Source organism: Canis lupus, chromosome 3 (genome assembly GCF_003254725.2).
Source record: "Canis lupus dingo isolate Sandy chromosome 3, ASM325472v2, whole genome shotgun sequence".
Taxonomy (NCBI): domain Eukaryota; kingdom Metazoa; phylum Chordata; class Mammalia; order Carnivora; family Canidae; genus Canis; species Canis lupus.
Window position 1 is genome coordinate 56,743,611 of NC_064245.1, and position 19,732 is coordinate 56,763,342.

Here is a 19,732-nt window from a genome sequence, read left to right on the forward strand (position 1 = left end):
CCTCTCGCCCTTCCCCCGCCCCCTCCGCCGCTCCCGGATGCTTGCGCGATGCGCTGCTCCTCCCCCGGGAAGCTGGGTGGCTGCGGGAGGACGCCGCCGCCCTGCGCGGACGCGGCGGGCGCCGGGCCGGGGGTCCCGCGGGGCGGGGGGCGCGGCCTGGGGGCCCCCGGGCGCCGCGGGGCTCCGCGCGTCCTCCCCGCCCGGCGAGCGGGTCTCCGAGGGGACTGCTTTGGCGCCGAAGGGAGGAGGACGCCGCGCGCCATCCCCTGGTGGCCCGCGGGGGCCGGCCCGCGCGTCTAGCGGGGCCCCGGCGGCTCTTGCCAGCCCTCGCCCTGCCCTTTGTTGTGCGCAGCCCTCCTTCCGCGGTTGGGGGGACCCTGCAGGGCTGTGCGGGGCGCTGAGGGCACTGGCTGTGCAGTCGGAAGGGCAGGCTGCGGGGGGCGGGGGGCGCCCTCCCTGTGTGCTCGGACTTCCTGGGGCCGGTCTTTTCTGCAGCCATCCGGGAGAGCTGTGTTGACCTTGTGCAAGTCCTCCCCCCAAGGGTCCGTCCTCTCCCCAAATCAGAGAGTGCGCACCGACTGCTGGACCACTTGGCTCCTAAAACAGAGCTGGTAGAACTAGGAGCCTCGACCTGCGCGGTGGGCGCCCTCACAACTTCTGTGTCCAACGCTCGGCGATGGAATAATAGTGGCCACTGTCAAAGAAGAGGAATAACAGACAGCCTTAGGAGGTAAACCTTGTTGGCCGGTCCTGCCCAGAAGGAGCCCACCCGCTGATGCCTCCGGCGTCTTCCCAAGGGCAGGAGGAGAGCTAATGACCGGGTGAGGAGCCCCCTCCCAGCCTCGGATCCGTCGACCCAGACCTCGCTCTTCAGGAAGTGGTTGAAGCACCTGGGCTTCCTCCCAGCCGGGGACCCACCCCTTGGTTCCGAAACAGGCCCTCCAGGTGCCCAGCCCGGCCTCAGCTGGGTGTGTCTGCCAATCGAACCGCCAGTTCCTCTGTCCCAGGGACCCAAGGTCACCTTTTGGTTCAGTCAGCCAATTAGTCTTACTTATAACTCAGATGACCTTACAATTTATCGTCCAAACTGAAACTGTACTCAGAGGTAATTATGAAATCGGCTCTTAAAAAGTTAACCAGGAACAACAGATACAGAGCAAATGGATAGTCACCGTTCGTGAAACAGAAAGTGCCCTTAGATATTTCTAGAATCTGGAGGAACCCGCATGTTTTGCAACCAAGGCCAATAAAACTGACGGTTTTCTAAACAAGCAGCAATTCTGTTGGTTAAAAAGCTTAATCCCTTTTATTTTTCGGTGAGGGAAAACCAGTTGGATAAAATCAAGCTCTTGCCATGGTAACCCAGAAGGGCACCCTACTCTTAACTTAGCTCTGGAAAACATATTAGGAGAAATGAAACCCTTCCCACCATTCCTAGTGCATTCATGAAACTGCTCTAGGATCGGGATTTTTCCCAAAATCTACTTGGCACCTGGGGGTGCTGCTTTCCTTCTCACTGTCTGCTGGACACCTTGTACCCCATCAACGAGCTGTCACACATAGGCTATTCCACTACATTTACTTTGGCTTTAAAAGCTGATAGGATTCTTCTTTTCTGCTTCATTTTTCAGGTAGAGTGGCTCCTCCCAAACTGACCCTTCCCAGTACTCCCTCCACCTTCCTTCTAGGTCACGTGACTTTCTGCCATCATTCATTCCGTCCACAAACACTGGACACCTACCACGTGCCAGGCCCCATGCTAGCACCAAAGTTACACAGAAGTATCGTGAGGGCTCCTCCCTTCTGAGGAGTAGAGCCCAGAGGCAGCACAGTCACACAAGCAAGTAACCAGGTTTTACCCATCGGTATGGTGACCCCACAGAGGAAAGAAAGTGCTGCAGAGCTAGTGCTGCTCACGAAGAACAGCCCAGGTGCAAGTAGGTGGGGTCACATGATCTGTTCTGATGGATAAAATGGGAGTGGAAGTGATATGCCTCACTTCCGGCTGAGGCAATGCAAAGCAGATCTTCGATTGCCCATTCTCCCTTCCCCTGCTCTCAGTATGTGGGAGGTGGCTCTAGGTGGTACAGCTGGAAGAGGGTGCGGCCTCCCTAAGCCCGATGACTGGAGCACACTGTCCATCGACCAGTGCCGGCCAAGCACTGTGAGCAAAACGTAAATCCGGTGTCACATGCAGAGATCTCACAGTTGTTTGTTGCTGCAACATATTGTAGTCTAACTAAATTAGTAGAAGGTGACTGTATGTGCCTCTAGAATCACTGGATTAAGGGCTTTCTCTTCCACAAAATTTCGCAAGTTACTCCTTCTGACCCTCTCTTAGAATATAATATGAACCAAAGGCACTGACGGAAATTGGGTGAGAGAAGCTGCAAACATATGGGCTGAAGAGTTGGCTGGAGGCAGGTGAATGGAGCAGATAAGGAGAATCTGGGGCCAGGTGGGAAATAGCGTGGCCACCGGAGAATGTATCCTCAGTGCCTGACTCAAGGCTGATGCTTAGTGGGCCTTTAATAAATGAATGAACAGAATACCAAAAGAGATGACTTAAGGATTTGGGGAGGCAAGGTGGAACACACAGAGGTTGAGCCAGGCAGGATTGGAAAAAACATGATTTCCCTCCTTCCTTGATTCTTCTATAAGGTGTATCCACCGCCCTGGACTTAGGGCAGATATAAAACAACAGTATGAACATTCGGGGTTTGGTGTTTTGTCTTTTTTTGTGTGTGTGCCTAAATATTCTTACATAAAACTTTCTATCTTAGCCATTTCTGTGAACTTAGCTATAACTCCGTCATATTATGTATGTTCATGTTGTTGTGCCACCATCACCACCACCAGCAGCACCACCCCAGATTATTTTTCATCTTCCCAAACTAAAATTCTCTCCCCACTAAACAGTAATGCTTCATTCCCCCTGCCTCCCAGCCCCTGACCACCACCATTCTACCTTCTGCCTCTTTAAATCTGTCTGGTGTACGTTCCTTGTATAAGTATTTGTTCTTTGGTGTCCAGCTTATTTCACTTAGAATCATGTGTTCAAGGTTGTTGGTGTCATAGCATATGTCAGAATTTCCTTCCTTCTGAAGACTGAATAACATTCCATTGCAGGTCCATAGGCTGGGTTTTGGATAGCCAACTTTCTTGCGCATTCCCGACCTTAGTAGACCAGCAACCAAGCTGTGTCTGGTCTACTGTGCCACCTGCTGGTTAGTGAGGGGCACTCTCTGTCCGGATGTGTCTTTCCTTTAGAGTGGGGTCCCTGTGCTCACTGATGGGCCAGCTCAGTCTCAGGCGATCTTTCTTACGTATCACCAAACACCTTGCTTTATTATCTTCCTATCTGGACATTCCCTCCGCCCCCTCCTTTTCCACAGTTCACACATCCCCAAGGGTGATAAAGGAGAGTCTTGACACTCATTGGACCACAGTTCATTAGGGAGCAGGCTGTTGCCCCTCACCCAGCATGCCAGTCTTGCTCTCTGGTATATCTTGTTCCCAGCTGGTTATAACACCCAGGGGGGGGGGGTGGTCTAACATCCCTCCCACCTGCTCTATCCGCCCCTCCTCCCCCCAATCCCTCCCTCTGGGCTGTCTCTCTGTTCATCTGAAGCTGAGTATGAGAGGGAGGCAGATGTGCAGGGCTGGTGATACAAGGCCAGGTTTACCAGAAAGCCCTACCTAGAGGTGAAGGTTGTTTTCACAAGTAGATTCTCTACCCCATTTTGGTACTGGTAAGTGATCTTGAGAGGTATCTTCCAGCATTAGTTCCCAACACTAATCATGCCTAACCACTTTTCCATCTCTCATGGTGCCTAGAACATAAGTCAATAACTACAGATTGACTAGCTGTATCACTCCTTCATGTGGAGCCTCCCTGACCCCCAGACAGACTCTGAGGCATTTCTGCACCTTCTGTGCTGTGTGTGTAGCTACAGTGTGGCCCTTAGTGCAGTGTACTTGTAAGCTATTGGCAAAACGCTCTCCCCACAATCCTGCCACCTCTTTAAGTGCAAGGACTTGATCTGTTCCTCTCTCCCCCCATGCCTAATGCATTGTGTGGTCATCAATAAATGTTTGTGGAAGCAATAAACAAATGAATTTACCTGTTTGCCATTCTCTGCAAGAAAGGCATGCTTTCAAAAAAATTTTTTTAAGTAAAAAATAAAAATTAAAAAAAGAAAATGCTAAAGGTATATAAAAAAAAGAAAAAGAAAGAAAGAAAGGCATGCTTTCACTGAACCAAAATCCTCCTGACCACAGCTCATGCTCATTCGTGGACATGAAGTCATGGACATTCATGGACCCACAGCAAGGACACAGTCTCTGTGTGTGATCATGATTTGCATAAATAAAAATATTGTTCACATCCTTTCCCATTTTTCAGTTGGGGCATTCATGTTTTTCTTAGTTGTAAGATATTTGTCTATGCCATGTTAGAGTTTGATGTACTTTTTGCCTTTTAACTTATTTTCATGGTGTTTGGCAAACACAAGTTTTGATTGTTCTATTTCATTATGTGAGTCCTACTCTTCTGCTCACCAATAATGATGGTGACCAGGAATGGTGACCAGGAATGGACTCTCACCCTATCCTGGGCCAATGACATCTCTGGAAATCTGGAATTGCTACCTGTGAATTAATTTAGGGCCAGATAAAGACCAGGAGATGTTTTGCCTCTTCTTGCATTGGATTAAGAAGTAGCAAAGTGAAGAAAGGTAAATAGCTATTGTCTCCTCATGTCCACCCTAGCCCCACCCCCAGGACCCCCCTACCATTGCTCCTCATGATTCAGGCTTTCTTTTCTTTTCTTTTCTTTTCTTTTCTTTTCTTTTCTTTTCTTTTCTTTTCTTTTCTTTTCTTTTTTTTCTTTTTTTCCCCAGAACCTCAGAAGACCTCGCTTATGCCCATTTTATTGATTCTGGCTTTGAATGGTTAATGTTTGATGCACTAGAGCTTCCAAAACCATTGCTGTATCCTTCAGGTCATAGGCCTAAATTCAGATGGATTAGTAAGTATGTCATTCCATTTTTTCAACATTTTTTCAACATTTTGAGCATCATGCCTGATTGCTAATACTGCAAGAAACTCTTGTTGCACCCTCCAGGTGAGGCATCCCTCCTCTGGTGTCAAGTGACACAAGCCAGGATAAACCCAGATTAGGACACTGGTGTGATCTGAGATTCAATTTTACAATCTGCAGTCGCTGAACCATTTAGAGGGGTAGTTAGTATTAAACCCCAGAGCAATGAGAAGTTTATGGTTTCATTTAGCCCCGGACCACACAATCCCTTTCACTTCTGTCCCATCCTCTCCTGACCTACAGCACGGCCTCAGGCGTGGTCTGAGTCCAGCTGAGCATTTCTGCCTCCAGACTCCTTGTCCGTGGATCTTCCAATGGCACTATGTGAGTGTCTCCATGATGAACCCATTGGGTGCTCCGTAGAAGAAAGACACACCTCGTCATCCAGTATACCTGTGACCTCTGAAAAATTATGTCATTTCAAAACCAAGGTTTCCTCTTATTTAAAATAGGGGTATTATTACCATCATATCATCCCTTCAGGTCCTGACTTCCTGTAATCTGCATTATACTTACAGTGTATTATTTATCTCCTCTGCTACATCGCAAGCTCTTTAGTGCAGGCACCTCATTATACTAATCTTTCCATCAATGCCTCATCTGATTTTGGGTCAACAGTAGGCCCTTAGTAAATAAATTCTCTCTGAGTCGAACTGAATCAAGTTCCAAACACTAAAGTGATGACCATACAAGCAATCCAGATGTTTTTGCATCAGTGGATTATAACCTGAATTGGTTTGTTCCTTCGATGAAAGTCAGTAGCCCTGGAATCTTTTACACAATCTCAATAATTTCTGTGAAACACTCAATGACTTTTTTCCTCCAGTATAACTAGATACTATGGACCAGGACTCTCAGCATTTTTGCACCTTAACTTGGCAGCTGGCAAAATAAATTACCAGGGTGACCCCTCCCAGCAGAGCACATGATCCACCACAGCTGCTCATGTTTTTTAGCATGAGCACACCAGGACAGGGCTGCGAGCCACTGGGTGGAGCATTGTGCCCTGGGGAGAAAGCTTATGACATTTCCCCAATGATTTCAGGAAAGAAAAGGAAAAACCCTCTTTTTTCTTATGAGTTTCTGCTCAATGTCAGTGGAAAATGTCATAGTCTGTATATATACAGATGCATGCATGAGGATGGGCAAGATCAGCCACCTCAGCAGTGGGACAGAATTCACACACAATGGTCCTAAGGGCGAAGGTGAGGCACACGTGGTTAGGTAGTTGCCTACTCCTCAGCCACTTCATCTCTTCCCTTGAAAACAGAACCCCACTTTTATTTGGGGTGACAATGTAGGCAGCCAGAAGACAGTCTCCCAGCCTCCTCTGGAGGGCTTAGTTCCAGCCAGTGACATATGAGCACAAGTGTGTGGATGCCCAAGCAGCCTGCTTCAAGGAAGCTAACTCCATAGAAAAGTGTGCTCCGTTTGACCTCCCTCCTTCCCTGGAGGAAAGTCATCTTGATGCAGGTGCTCAGGTAGCCATCTCAAAACTTGCAGTGAACTTGAGGATGGAAACCACCAGCCAGTAGAATGGAGCAGGATAAGAAAAGAGGCTGGGTGCCAGATGACGGAAGAGCTACAATACCAGCCCTACATGCTTATGCTTCCAACTGCTTCTGTCAAAGAAAAATGAGACACTAACAACAAAGCCCTCTCTCTTGTTTAGGCTACTTTAAAAGGAGCTCAGTTTTCTATTATATGCATCCTACTACTCTAATCCTACAAAGCAGGGATATATTAGTCTCCTAGGGCTGCCATTACAATATGACAGATCAGGTGGATTAAACAACAGGACTTTATTTTCTCACTATTCTGGAGGCTAGATGTCCCAGATTGAGATGTTGGCAGTGTTGGTTTCTTCTGAGACCTCTCTCCTTTGCTTGTAGATGGCCGTCTTCCCTCTGTGTCTTCACATTGTGTCTCCCAAGACCTTGATCAAATTTCCTCTTCTTATAAAAGACAGCATATTGCATTGGGACCAATCTTTGCAACCTCATTTTAATTTATTACCTCTTTAAAGACCCTATGTCCAAATACAATCACATCTGCGGGACTGTGATTAGGACTTGACATATGAACAGCCCCAGAACACAAAGCATGAATACAGAGGTTTATTATAGCTCTCTCTCTCTCTCTCTTTCTCTCTTTTTTTTTTATTTTTTGGTAATAGAAAATTTATAATAAGTGCCCATTAATAGGATAATAGGGAAGTAAATTATTGGTGTATTAATACCAAAGCATGCTATACCGAAGTATGAAGAATGAAAGTTCATTATGTCATATTGCTAAATGGAAAACACTTAAGCCAACAATGCTTACCAATAATGTATACTATGCTGCCATAGACACACATTTAAATGCAACAAAATTTCTAAGAGGCATATTTCTAGAGACATTCTGATGTTTATAAACGTATAGAAACATGTATACAATATGTAACAAACTAAAACAGCTCGATTGGAGTACAGTTGTAGGGTGGAGTAGAATGTTTGGAACTTTGTATAATGTTTGATATCTTACAACTTAGTGCTTTGTGTCTTTCTTACATAATTAAAAACTTAAAAGCTCAGATCGGCCATTTAAAACTCGTGTAATTTGAAAGCATCTCTGTTCAGACTCTTCTCAAATAAGAAGCAAACTAACAAACGATTCAACCTTGAAATGCATTCGTCAGATCCTACGGTATCGAGTTAAAAATCAGATGTAATTCTGAAACTGTCTTAATGAAAAGTAATGCTTTTTTAAAACAAGGCTTATTGGCGTTGCAGAGATGGCGGTGATCCCGAAAGCTGGTTGAACGCAATTCTCCAACAGCAAAGCAGCGGGCCCAGAGCGTCGTGACCTCCTGCAAAGGCGGAGCTACCTGCCACCCGCTTCCAGGTAGGAAAGCTCCCCGGGGCCCAGGCAGCTCCCAGAGCTTCCACCTCCAGGTCCGTCCGCGGGCCACAGCGGAAGCCCCGCGAGGCTCTGCCCCGAGCACCCGGAGGCCCCGGGGCTGGAGGACCCGGCCTGCGCGTCAGGGAGGAAGGCCAGGCCTCCGCGAGCAAACGAGCCGGCGGCGCCCTGCGACCCAGCTGGGGCACTGCCCCATCAGGACCGCGGAGGGACCCTGGGGGCGGGGCCAAGATGGCGCGGGGCGGGGGCGGGGCTTCTGGAGGCGGGCACGAGGCGGGGCCTGGTAGGCCGGCGCGGGGCGGGGCTTCTGGAGGCGGGCACGAGGCGGGGCCTGATAGGCCGGCGCGGGGCGGGGGGCGGGGCTTCTGGAGGCGGGCACGAGGCGGGGCCTGGTAGGCCGGCGCGGGGCGGGGGCGGGGCTTCTGGAGGCGGGCACGAGGCGGGGCCTGGTAGGCCGGCGCGGGGCGGGGGCGGGGCTTCTGGAGGCGGGCACGAGGCGGGGCCTGATAGGCCGGCGCGGGGCGGGGGCGGGGCTTCTGGAGGTGGGCACGAGGCGGGGCCTGGTAGGCCGGCGCGGGGCGGGGGGCGGGGCTTCTGGAGGCGGGCACGAGGCGGGGCCTGATAGGCCGGCGCGGGGCGGGGGGCGGGGCTTCTGGAGGCGGGCACGAGGCGGGGCCTGGTAGGCCGGGGCGGGGCGGGGCGGAGCATCTGGAAGCGGGCACAAGGCAGGGCCTGGAGCGGCGGGGGCCTGGAGCGGCGGGGGCCTGGGCCTGGGGCGGGGCCTGGGCCTGGGGCGGGGCCTATGCCGGGGGCGGGGCCCGGGCCGGGGCGGGGGCGGGGTCGGGCGGCGCGCGCACCACGGGCCTCTGCGGCGGCGCGGCGAAGATGGCGGCCTCCGGCTGGGTGCGCGCGGCCCTGGTCCTCCTGTGCGCCTCTGACCTGCTGCTGCCGCCGCTGCCGCCCAAGGCCTGCGCTGCCGAGGGCGCGGCCGGGACGCCGGGCGAGGCCAGCCCGCCCTCGCGGAAGAAGAAGAAGGACATTCGCGACTACAACGATGCGGACATGGCACGCCTTCTGGAGCAGTGGGAGGTCCGCGCGCGCACAGCCTCGGGCCCCCGCGTCCTCGGCCCGGGCCTGGTTGGCCCCCGGGCCCTCCGCTCCCCGGCCGGGCTCCCGCCGAGCCCCGGCCCCTCGCGCCCGCACACCCGCTGTCTCCTGGGCCGCTGGCGGCCCCTGCCCGGGCCAGGCGTCCTACATGGCCGCCGCGCTCGCACCGCCGCCGACCCCCGGGCCACCCCTCGCGGGGCCTCGCGGGGCCTCCCGGGGCCTCGCGGGGCCCGAGCCGGCCGCTCACTCCTCTGCCCTTCGGTGTCCGGGCCGCCCCGGCGCGGCCCTGGTGGTGGTCCCTGGGCCCGGCGCGTGGGGAGGGAGACCTTTGCCCTCGGCGCAGGGACGGAGGGAGGGGGTGGGGAACGAGGGTCATCTTCACGCGAGGGCCGGCTCAGCCTTGATCGCTGACCCCTCTTCTCGGTCGGTACCGAATCGGACTTCTCATTTTGGCGTGTTCCCTGCTGAGAGTTTTGCATTTTGGGGGGTGAGGGGGTGGTGGAAGCAAAGGCTTCTGGTGGCTCGCAGGAAACTCCACGTTTCCTTTAAAGGAGCAGAGACTTGTTTTTGTGAGAGTAAGTTTTTTGGTTCGTTATTTGAATGCACTGGAGTGTGTAATAAGCTTTTTAGATAAGGTTCAACAAACGACAACACGTCGCACCTCTTTCCCCTGCAAAGGCGGTTGCATTGTCCTGGCTGGTTTGCATGGCTAGTGGAGTGGACTCAGAAACGGTGCTTACTCACTCACTGTGTAATCTTGGGCAAGTCCTGTTTCCTCTCTAGGCCTCAGGTTTCTTATCTGCAGAATGAGGGTTTTTTGGGTTTTTTGTTTTGTTTTGTTTTACTGGATGATTCCTTCCCACGTTGATGTCTTATTTGTGGGCATCTCTGTGCATAGACATGTTTGATAGAGCCTTTCAGATGTGAGTTTAAAGTACCACCTGATGGGTAGACTAGAAGAAAGCAGACTTGTACTTTCTTATCTATCTGCAGCTGATGGAAGGATGGGGTGGATTTGCGGGTGCACACTTCTGACAGAGAGGGAACTCCAGGCAGCATTTCCTTCCCCCCTTTACTGTCTTCCTATCTCCCATCTCTTTATGGACTTGAGCGAATGAAGATTTGATCCCTTAAAGTAAGAACACTATCTCTTGAGGAAATCCTACCCTGGAAATACTAAGAGGTAGCTAGACAGAGAGGGGTGCTGTGGCGATAGCAAGGGATCCCGCCCTCAGGAACAGTAGGTACAAGTAACCATAAATACAAAGTAGGATTGCTGAGTTCAGTAAACAATGAAGAAAGTGTTGTAGGACTTTCAAAAGGTCTCAGGGTGGAAATGGCATTTTAGATACACAAGAGGGGTGTGGGAGTGTTGCCACAGGAGCTGAGAGTGGGGCGCGTGGGAACCAAGCAGAATGGTGCAGATAGGAACAGTCCAGGCTTTGGACTTCGGCTGCCTCGCCTCAGACCACTTGTGAGTTTGGGCTACTGAAGAACCTGTCAGTACTTTAGTTTTTTGAACTGCAAGATAGAGGCCTTAGTAGTACCCACCTCAGAGTAGTTCAAGGATTAGCTGTGATCCTAGAAAGAACCTAGGATAGCAACTCTGATTGGAAGCTACTAATATGAATTAGTTAGGTTAGCTGGAAAAGCTACCTTGGAAGCCAAGTAGTGAGGGGTAAGGGTGGGAAGGTTGATGGACCAGGTGGTGCTGGCCCTTGAATGCTCTGGGGTCAGCCCTTTATTTAGAAGGCAATACGCAGTCACTGACGAGTTTGCAAAGTTCCATGACCTAAGTACTAGGATACTGGAATGTTTATATGTGGTCATCCATACCTTAGCGTGGAAACGTGCGCTCACTCTCGTCTCCCTATCTGTGTGCAGACATACCTTTATAGCTGAGAGCATGTCAGTGTAATTGTCTGCTGGATGAAGCTCAAAGCTGTAGGATCAGAGTGGAAGGGAGAGGTTGTATGTCCAACTTGGTGGCTGGTAGATTGTGTCACCAGGCAGGAGATAGCATGATGTGCTGAAAGGGTGGGTTTTGAACAAGCTTTACTGCTTGGTAACTGTGTGACCCCATTTTTCTTAGCCATAAAGCCGGAAACATCCCCCCTTGTGGGGTGCTGTGCCGACCTGCAAGCTAATGTTTGCAGACACTCCACAAATGTGAGCACCCTTCCGGGGTGCTTCAGTGTTTTATCTGTGGGAAAGCTTTCCTGCGGGTAACAGTACTTCTCCCCCAGTGTTGATCCCTAAATCCATCCTCCACCTCCTTTCCACCAGTGTGAGAATCCCTGTGCCAGGGGGAGGCCTGCCCCACGTGTGTGAGGTGGGGATAGGGAAAGGGAACTCTTTCCTCCGTGTCAGACTTAATGCTGAGTCCCAACCCGTGTAGGAAAGCCAAAGGCAGTTCTTTGATTACACCTTTACAGTAGGGATGGGTGGGGCAGATTCCAGAGCCAGAAATGTGGGTTTGCTCTTCAGTGTCACCGTAGCTGGCATGTGACCTTCAGTGGGTTGTCTTCTCTGAGCCCTACCAACCCCATGTTCAGTGGGGGCCTTGTAGGGCCATCCTGAAGCTTGAGCACCCTAGGTCCTGTGTATGTGCTAGCTAGTGTTATCAAGGAACAGGGAGCAAGAAAAAGATATGCAGGAAGGGGAGTTCAGCTTTGTGATTCCTGAATCTGACTAGCAGCCCTGGGGGAGTGAGGGAGCCAGCTGAAAATGCCTAGAGGTATTTCCACTCCCTGTCTAGGGAGTGTCCTGGGGAGTGCCCGACACCTGGTGGACGGACTGGGGTGGACAGAGGTAGGGGCTTGATTGCCCCTGCCTGGAGGAAGCAATAACCACAGGTCAGGTTCCCCAGGGAACTAGCAGAGACTAGGTAGAGCTGGACTGGCACCCACACTGGGTGTGGCACCCACAGGAGCACTACCCTGCCCCTCCCCCTTTTTTGGAAACTGAAACAGACTCAAAAGCCTATGTCATGGAAATTAAAGTTGCTTGGAACAATCCTTATCCTTGCCTTATGCACTAGACTTACAATTATTTAATAACTGTTTCATTAAATGCTGTCGGTGACCTACTGAGTTAATTTCATGACCTTTAGTGAAATCAGTTTGAAAAAGTAGAGTAGAAGGAAGTCAGAGAGCCTGTGAATTTGGCGACCAGGCGGTCCTGTGTGATTTTGAGAGTGTGACTTGCCTAGTTGGTTGGAGGTCTGATTACTGGGGCCAGCACGCCTTTATGTCATCGAGTCCCCCAGACTCTAGGGGGGGGAAGATGCTGTCCCCTTCTCCATCACAGGTGAGGAAAGGGGATTTCCAAGCTGCCCAAGATCCTATGACAGAACAGCACGTGTCCCCAACTGCAGATCGCCATCAACTCACAAAGCAAAATATGAAAGAAGTGGGTCGGTTGGGAGGGTGGCAGAGCTGAGAAGTATGTCGTGTGGGGTTACACTGCTGGGGGTCACCTAGCTCTGCTTTTCTTTTTATGGATGAAGGAGCAGGCCCAGGGGAGTAAGGAGTCCTATCCAAGGTCACCCAGGTGGTCAGATGGAGCTAACCCAGGTCCCAGATCTCATGTAAATGGGGATCGCCTCTAAGCACTGCAGTACAATTCTGTTGTGCTTCACCTTTTGTTAAAACCATTTTAAAGGTATGTTACCATTGACGTCCTCTATGATTCGGCAAGACAACCACGTAAGGGTGAGATGGGGTTCTTTGTTTCATTTTAAGTTAGTCATTCTTCTGGTTTTTTGATAACAGCTTTGTTGAGAGAGAATTCACTTGCCATATGATTCAACCGTTTCTTTAAAGTGCACATTTCAATGGTGTATTCAGAGGGTCGTGCAGCCATCACCACTCAATTTTAGAATGTTTTCATCACCCCAGAAATAAAATCTTGTCTCCCTTCCCTTCTTCTCCCAATCCTCCAGCCAGGCCCACCCAGGCAGCCACTAATCTCTGTTTTGTGCTGGACATCTCCTACCAGTGGCCCTTGTATAGCATGGTCTCCTATGTGTGGCTTCCATCACTTAAGATATTGTTTTCAGGGACCATCTATCAGTACTTCATTTCTTTTTGTAGCTGGAATTATTAGTCTTTTCTCTGAGGAACTCTGCTTTTTAAATATTTTCATTTATCATCTATCTACCTACCTTCATGCCCTGGCTGCACCAGTGGGGCGCCTCAGCCTCCCTTGCTCTTCTTCTCCCTTTGGGACCCGTTGGGTGTTGGCATCTGCCTACCTACCTATGAAAAATCATGTGTTCCTCTGCTTGCCTGCCAGTTCCAGCCTAATACAGGGAGTATTCTTCCCCTTTCCACAGTTAGCACTCCTGTCACCAAAGTGTAGAACCAGATGTCATTATCCTTAATATATTTACTTCTTCATGCAAGGCTAGAATTCACAGATGGTAGTTTGAAAATTGCTAGTTCACACCACTACAAAAACCCAGCCTACTAACTAGAATTGAGTATTTGTTGGTGGTTCTTATTGTTTAGTTGACGTTGATATATGTGAAATGCAGATTTTAAGTGTAGGGTGCTGTGAGCTTTGACAAATGGATACATTGGTGTCGTCCACACTGTCATCAAGATAGCATTCCCATGACCTCAGAAAGTTCCCCTGTGTCCCTCCCTTCTCATTCAGCCCCCCAGGGGCCAGCACTGTTCTGATTTCTGTCATCCTATGTTAGTTTTGTTTGATCCTGAACTTTAAATAGCAGGCTTATAGTACATCTGATTTCATGCCTGGCTTCTGGCATTCAGTTGTCTCTTTCTGAGGTTTGGAGCTCATTCTCAGTGTTTTGTCTTCATTGCTGTGTCTCAGCTCATTGTAAGACCACATTGTTACAATCTGCCGTGTGGGGTAGATTGTTCTAGATGGAACATCACACATGGGCTCTCACGTCCTGGTGACCCGAGTGATCGGTGCTGAGTCCTGCTGGCGACTTGGGCTTCACCTGAAGGTCAAGGGGAGGAGGACAGCCCCTGGGTCTCCCTGGTCCTGCGAGAACTTTGGTCACTTGCTCGCAACTGCGAGCATGCACAGCTGTTCAGCCTGTGCTGCCACCGAGCACGTTCTGATGATGCGCATGCTCTGTGTTCTCTTCTCATAGAAGGATGACGACATAGAGGAAGGGGACCTCCCAGAGCACAAAAGACCCTCGGCACCTATCGACTTCTCACAGATAGATCCGGGCAGGCCCGAGAGCATCCTGAAGATGACCAAGAAGGGGAAGACACTCATGATGTTCGTCACTGTGTCAGGCAGCCCCACAGAGAAGGAGACAGAAGAGATCACCAGCCTCTGGCAGGGCAGTCTTTTCAATGCCAACTACGACGTTCAGAGGTAGTTGGGGGCTGTGCTTGGGCTTCTTCTGCACCACCATGCCCTGTCCTTTCTGGCAGGACCCACCTCCAGCCCTGGACCGTTCCTGTCCTGGATTTCCTCTTTGTATTTCTCTCTCTCTCTCTCTCTCTTTTTTAATTTTATTTAATCATGAGAGACACAGACAGAGAGAGAGGCAGAGACACAGGCAGAGGGAGAAGCAGGCTCCCTGCAGGAGCCCAATATGGGACTCGATCCCAGGACTCCAGGATCACATCCCGAGCCAAAAAGGTGGGTGCTCAACTGCTGAGCCACCCAGGGATCCCTCTCTCTCTCTCTTTAAGAAAAAGAGCATTTATTATTGGTCAGAGTCAGTAAGCTTTTTTTTTTTTTTTTTTTAATATTTGATCGTAAAAAAAAAAAAAATTTGATCGTAAAGTTTTACTTACCTTGAACTTTCTTTGGTTTGAGTATAGTGGGCACACAATGGTACATTCATTTCGGGTACACAATGTGGCGATTCATCAGCTCTGCATGCTCTGCCCTTGGCGCGTGTGGCTCTCGTCTGTCACCACACAACGTTGTGACATGCCTGTGACTCTGGCATTACCTGTTATTTTATCTGAGTGAGATGGGATAGGTTAGCCTCTGCGGGGCAATGAGTCACAGCCTGACCGTGTCCCCTAAGAAGCTCCTGCTTCCCAGGGGGTCCCTCCGCGCATGCAGTATTCAGACACAGTCTTGGAGCCCGCTGCTGATTAGGGGAAGGGGTGCGGAACTCGCAGCTCAGCGCAGCCCTCAGGCGCAATGCTAAGGAATATTCTTTCTTCTCAGTAATGGTCTTGAGATTTAGATTCTTCAAGGAAATAGTTTAGGAAGTAGAAGAGTGATGAAAAATAGAAAGGAACACTTAGAGAGTGCCTGTGATGGCATGGTGCTTTCATCCGCTTGAGCAGACACAGAGGGGAACAGGTAGAGTCAGAGCCCCCGCTGTGCTCATGGGGTGGGGTGACCCTCAGTGTCAGGGCCTTCGTGCCCTGGCTGCACCAGTGGGGCGCCTCAGCTCATAGTTTTCAGCCTTTGTCAGCAGAAGCTTTAGCAAATGAAACCTTCACCGGGCGCCTCAGGATGTGGAACATATTCAAGGGCAGCCGCCTCCTGCCTCCACAGCAGCAGCCCCAGGGGTGGCTCCTCAGCACCCTTGGTGATGCTGCTGTCTCAGCACGGGCATCCACGACACACAGCCCAGGCTCCGTTACTCTGTGACTTAAGCTGAGATGCTAAATCATTTAGTCAGCTAGTGTTTTTGAACATTAGTGTCAATAGCTACTAGGCCTTGGAAAATAGTTTTTTGTTCTGTGTTCATGTCAGATTTGGAAGGGATGGTTTTCTCTAGTTACATGCCGCAGGATGGCTATGACCTGTTAGCACTTTACTGCTGTGTTCTGACCGTATGATTGCTTGTCTCTTCAAGGTTCATTGTGGGATCAGACCGTGCCATCTTCATGCTTCGTGATGGGAGCTACGCCTGGGAGATTAAGGACTTTCTGGTGAGCCAAGACAGGTGTGCGGATGTCACTCTGGAGGGGCAGGTGTACCCTGGCAAGGGAGGAGGAAGCCAAGAGAAAAATAAAACGAAGCAGGAGAAGGGCAAGAAGAAGAAGGAGGGAGTCCCGAAGTCTCGGGCTGCCAAGGTTGTGCAGGAAGACAATCGAGCTGGGAATAAGCGAGAGGAGCTGTGACGGGGCCACTGTGACCCTTCAGAGGAGTCTTTGGGATGGCCAGCTCCCCGGACAGGCAGGGACGCGGCCACTACTCGCTGAGGAAATCTGCTTTCTTCCAGAAAGGCTCTGCCATATGACCAGTTTGTGGTCCACATAAGAATTACTGTCTAAAAGGCGTCAAGTGTGAAAACACAGGTCTCTTAGTTCCCCTTGGACAATGATACTTCCACGTTTACGATAAAATCACTGTAAAGGGAACCCTGACTGTTGCTTTTACCGTTTCAATCTGAGGGAGTCACTGACTCCGGTGGCCCCACTCTCCTTGCCATGCCGGCCCTGACCCAGGGGCTTGCTGTATCCATGCTTCCTTAGTTTCTGTTAACTGAAGGGCTGCCACGTTCTGATCAGAGACTCCAGGCAGGACCAGGCTCCTTGGGCTACAGACATGGTTTCTGGGACTGTGAAGTGAAGCCCTCCGAGGGAGCACTGCATGGAGCTCTGTTGTCTAAGTGTGCGGTCAGGACGCCGGGATGTGTGACCCCACATCTGTGCAGAAAGAATCCTGTAGCTCGAAAATCCGAAGTGTTTACTCTGATCCTGACAGGGATTCTCGGTACCTGTCGATGTTGTGCGTTCTGTAACATTCGGGAGTTGGGCAGCTGTGCTGGTGTTGAGGGTTCGAGTGTGCCATTTCATGTGCCGATGTTGGAGGGTGGGAACAGGGGTCAGAGTGGACAGGAAACCCAGTGACCTCATTCATCCCTAAAACATTTTTCTTTGATGAAGTGCCTAAATCTGTGGTGTTTTTGTACGGTACTAACATGACGTGCCACCTGTTTGTGTCGGATTTTGCTGTTCACGGACCTACTCTAAGTAAGATTTTATTTGCAGAATTTATATGCAAGTGTCATTTTTAGGAACTAAAATTATTTGTATGAAACTTCCATTGTGATTTTAACAAATTAAAACTAGCACATGTACGTGGTTAGAAATGTTACTGCTGAGGGAAGGTACAAAATGACATGTGTGCCTACCCCCTGCCACTGCCTCCTCTTGGGGGAAGCTCCTGTAGATTTGTTTCCAGGAGGGAAAAAAAAATTCACTTAGCTTCTTGTGATGTGTCTGTTCATCCTTATTTGGCAGCTACGCAGAGTTCTCCCGGATGAGCCAGGCCCTCTCCCCCTCAGGTCTACACTGCGGGATGCATGTTCCCCCTGCCATCTCCCCATCTAGCCTACCCTCACTGCAGGACTGAAGGGCACCAGGCCGGTCAGAGCTAGCCCGGGGTGAGTGTGCTTGAGTCACCTTGGGAGGAAGAGGGCTTGGTCTCTCCTACACCTTTTTTTTTTTTTTTTTAAGATTTTACTTGGGACACCTGGGTGGCTCAGCGGTTTAATGCCTGACTTTGGCCGAGTGTATTCCTGGAGTCCCAGGATCCAGTCCCACATCAGGCTCCCTGCGTGGAGCCTGCTTCTCCCTCTGCCTATGTCTCTGCCTCTCTCTCCCTCTCTCTCTCTCCCTCTCTCTCTTATAAATAAATCTTTAAAAAAGTAAAATAAAGATTTTACTTATTTATTCGTGAGAGACGAGAGAGACAGACACAGGCAGGGGGAGAAGCAGGCTCCCTGTGGGAGCCCGAGGTGGGACTCGATCCCAGGACCCTGGGATCACGACCTGAGCCAAAGGCAGATGCTCAACCACTGAGCCACCCAGTCACCCTCTCCTACCCCTTTTGAACAGGGGACATGAGGCTAGAGCTGTGGCCACCATGCCCCATCCTGACAAGGGCTGTCTCAGCCCCTGAATCCAGCCACAGGTGAAGCCAGCACCATGCCTAGTGGCTTCCAGTTTTACCTCGGGCATTTGCTGGCTCTTTGTCACCTGTAGGTGAAGCAGAGCAACTATTCTGATTGGATCACAGGGAATGTACTTTTCACACCGTATACCTGTGCTTCCACAGTCTTTTCACATCAAGATGTACTGACCTCCGTGCTTCCTACACAGTGTATGGCTGTGTCCGTCATTGTTGAGAGCACCGGCTACATGCTAGGTACTGCTGGGCACCAGGAACAGTCTAGATAGAGCCCCTGCTGTCCTGAAACTTAATGACCCGGGGGGGGGGGGGGGGGCGGGGGGGGGAGACGAATATTCGTCACACACAAAATGGCAACTGTTGGATGAAAGAGATGCCTGGTGTCACAAGGTAGGGATAGAGGTAAGAGGAAGCTTAGGATGGTAAGAGAGGCCCTTCCTGTGGTGGGAGGCAAAGCAACCATCTGTGCAAGGGTCCTGTGGTTAGAAGGAGCAGAGGAGGGATGGTGGGAAGCCATGGAGGAGTCGGGCATAATGCAACACGTACCTGAAGAGGAAAGGTACACCGGGTCTGGAAGGAATTTGGAATGCTCTGAAGGATTCTGAGCTGCGCTGGGGTGAGCGTGAGAGGCCATCCCATTTGTACTTGGCTGCACTGAAGAACTGATTGCGTGGGGCCCCCGGTGGGTATGAGGGGCAAGCTGTGAGGGTATTTCAGTAGCTCAGGCCACAGCTGAAGGGTGACCCACAGTTGACCTGCATGCTGCCTGCTGATAGACCCTTGGGTTCTCAGGGTTTTTCCTTAGGAGGTGGAGCTGCCAAAATATTTTGGTAAACTTTTGTTTATATCTGAAGGGCAGCTTCCTAGCAGTGGAATTGCTAGAACAAACAAAATGTAACATTTTGGTATATGCTGCCAAGCTGCTCTCCAAAGCCAGCGGTTTTGTTAACTTGTACCTTGGCCAGCAGTAGATCTCAGATCCTTGCCAGTACTGGGCATTGCACTTGCCAGTGTAATAGACGTGGACCCTGTAGTGTCCTCGGCCGCCCTGGAGCCACTGTGCTGGAGCAGCCCCCTGCAGAGAGGGGTGCCAGGCAGCTGCACCTGTGCCAGCCACCCGCTGTGTCCAGCCCGGGTACGGCTGCATGAGCGAGGGAGCCTTCGAATGCTTCTGGTCCCAGCCTCCGCCACATTCCTGTCACACTGAGTGCAGCCCAGCCCCATCTGCAGATGTGTAGAAGAGAGGCGGGGCGGATATATACATATACCTGCACATGGAAATTCATTTTTGCTTGCTCATGTTTTTTATTTTATTCATTTGAGAGAGAGAGAGCACAAGTAGGGAGAGCAGCAGGGGAAGAGGGAGCAGGAGAGGAAGAAGCATGCTCCCCGCTGAGCAGGGAGCCCGATGCAGGACTCAATTCCAGGACCCAAGGATCATGACCTGAGCCAAAGGCAGATGCCTCACTGATGGAGCCACCCAGGCGCCCCATCTCATGTTGGTTTTATTTTTTTTTAATTTTTATTTATTTATGATAGTCACAGAGAGAGAGAGAGAGGCAGAGACACAGGCAGAGGGAGAAGCAGGCTCCATGCACCGGGAGCCCGATGTGGGATTCGATCCTGGATCTCCAGGATCGCGCCCTGGACCAAAGGCAGGCGCCAAACCGCTGCGCCACCCAGGGATCCCTCATGTTGGTTTTAATCTCTTGATCTAACACATTTGCGTGGTATCTTGACTATTGG

The 19,732-nt window shown here is 50.9% G+C and overlaps 1 protein-coding gene across 1 annotated transcript; it reads left to right on the forward strand.

The window, feature by feature from the left end:
• The first annotated feature begins 8,840 nt into the window (after positions 1–8,840).
• Positions 8,841–17,279, forward strand: MESD (mesoderm development LRP chaperone). Its single transcript, XM_025437624.3, has 3 exons — positions 8,841–9,091; positions 14,238–14,470; positions 15,924–17,279. Exons 1-3 carry the CDS (start codon positions 8,888–8,890, stop codon positions 16,189–16,191), a joined length of 705 nt encoding a protein of 234 aa, XP_025293409.1. The 5' UTR covers positions 8,841–8,887; the 3' UTR covers positions 16,192–17,279.
• The last annotated feature ends 2,453 nt before the right edge of the window (positions 17,280–19,732 follow it).

Bases quoted from the DNA above. Each gene is read 5' to 3' on its own strand.
- MESD (XM_025437624.3), top strand. From the start codon at position 8,888: ATGGCGGCCTCCGGCTGGGTGCGCGCGGCCCTGGTCCTCCTGTGCGCC. The intron at 9,092-14,237 runs GTCCGCGCGCGC...CTCTTCTCATAG, and splicing joins GCCTTCTGGAGCAGTGGGAG to AAGGATGACGACATAGAGGA. The intron at 14,471-15,923 runs GTAGTTGGGGGC...TGTCTCTTCAAG, and splicing joins GCCAACTACGACGTTCAGAG to GTTCATTGTGGGATCAGACC.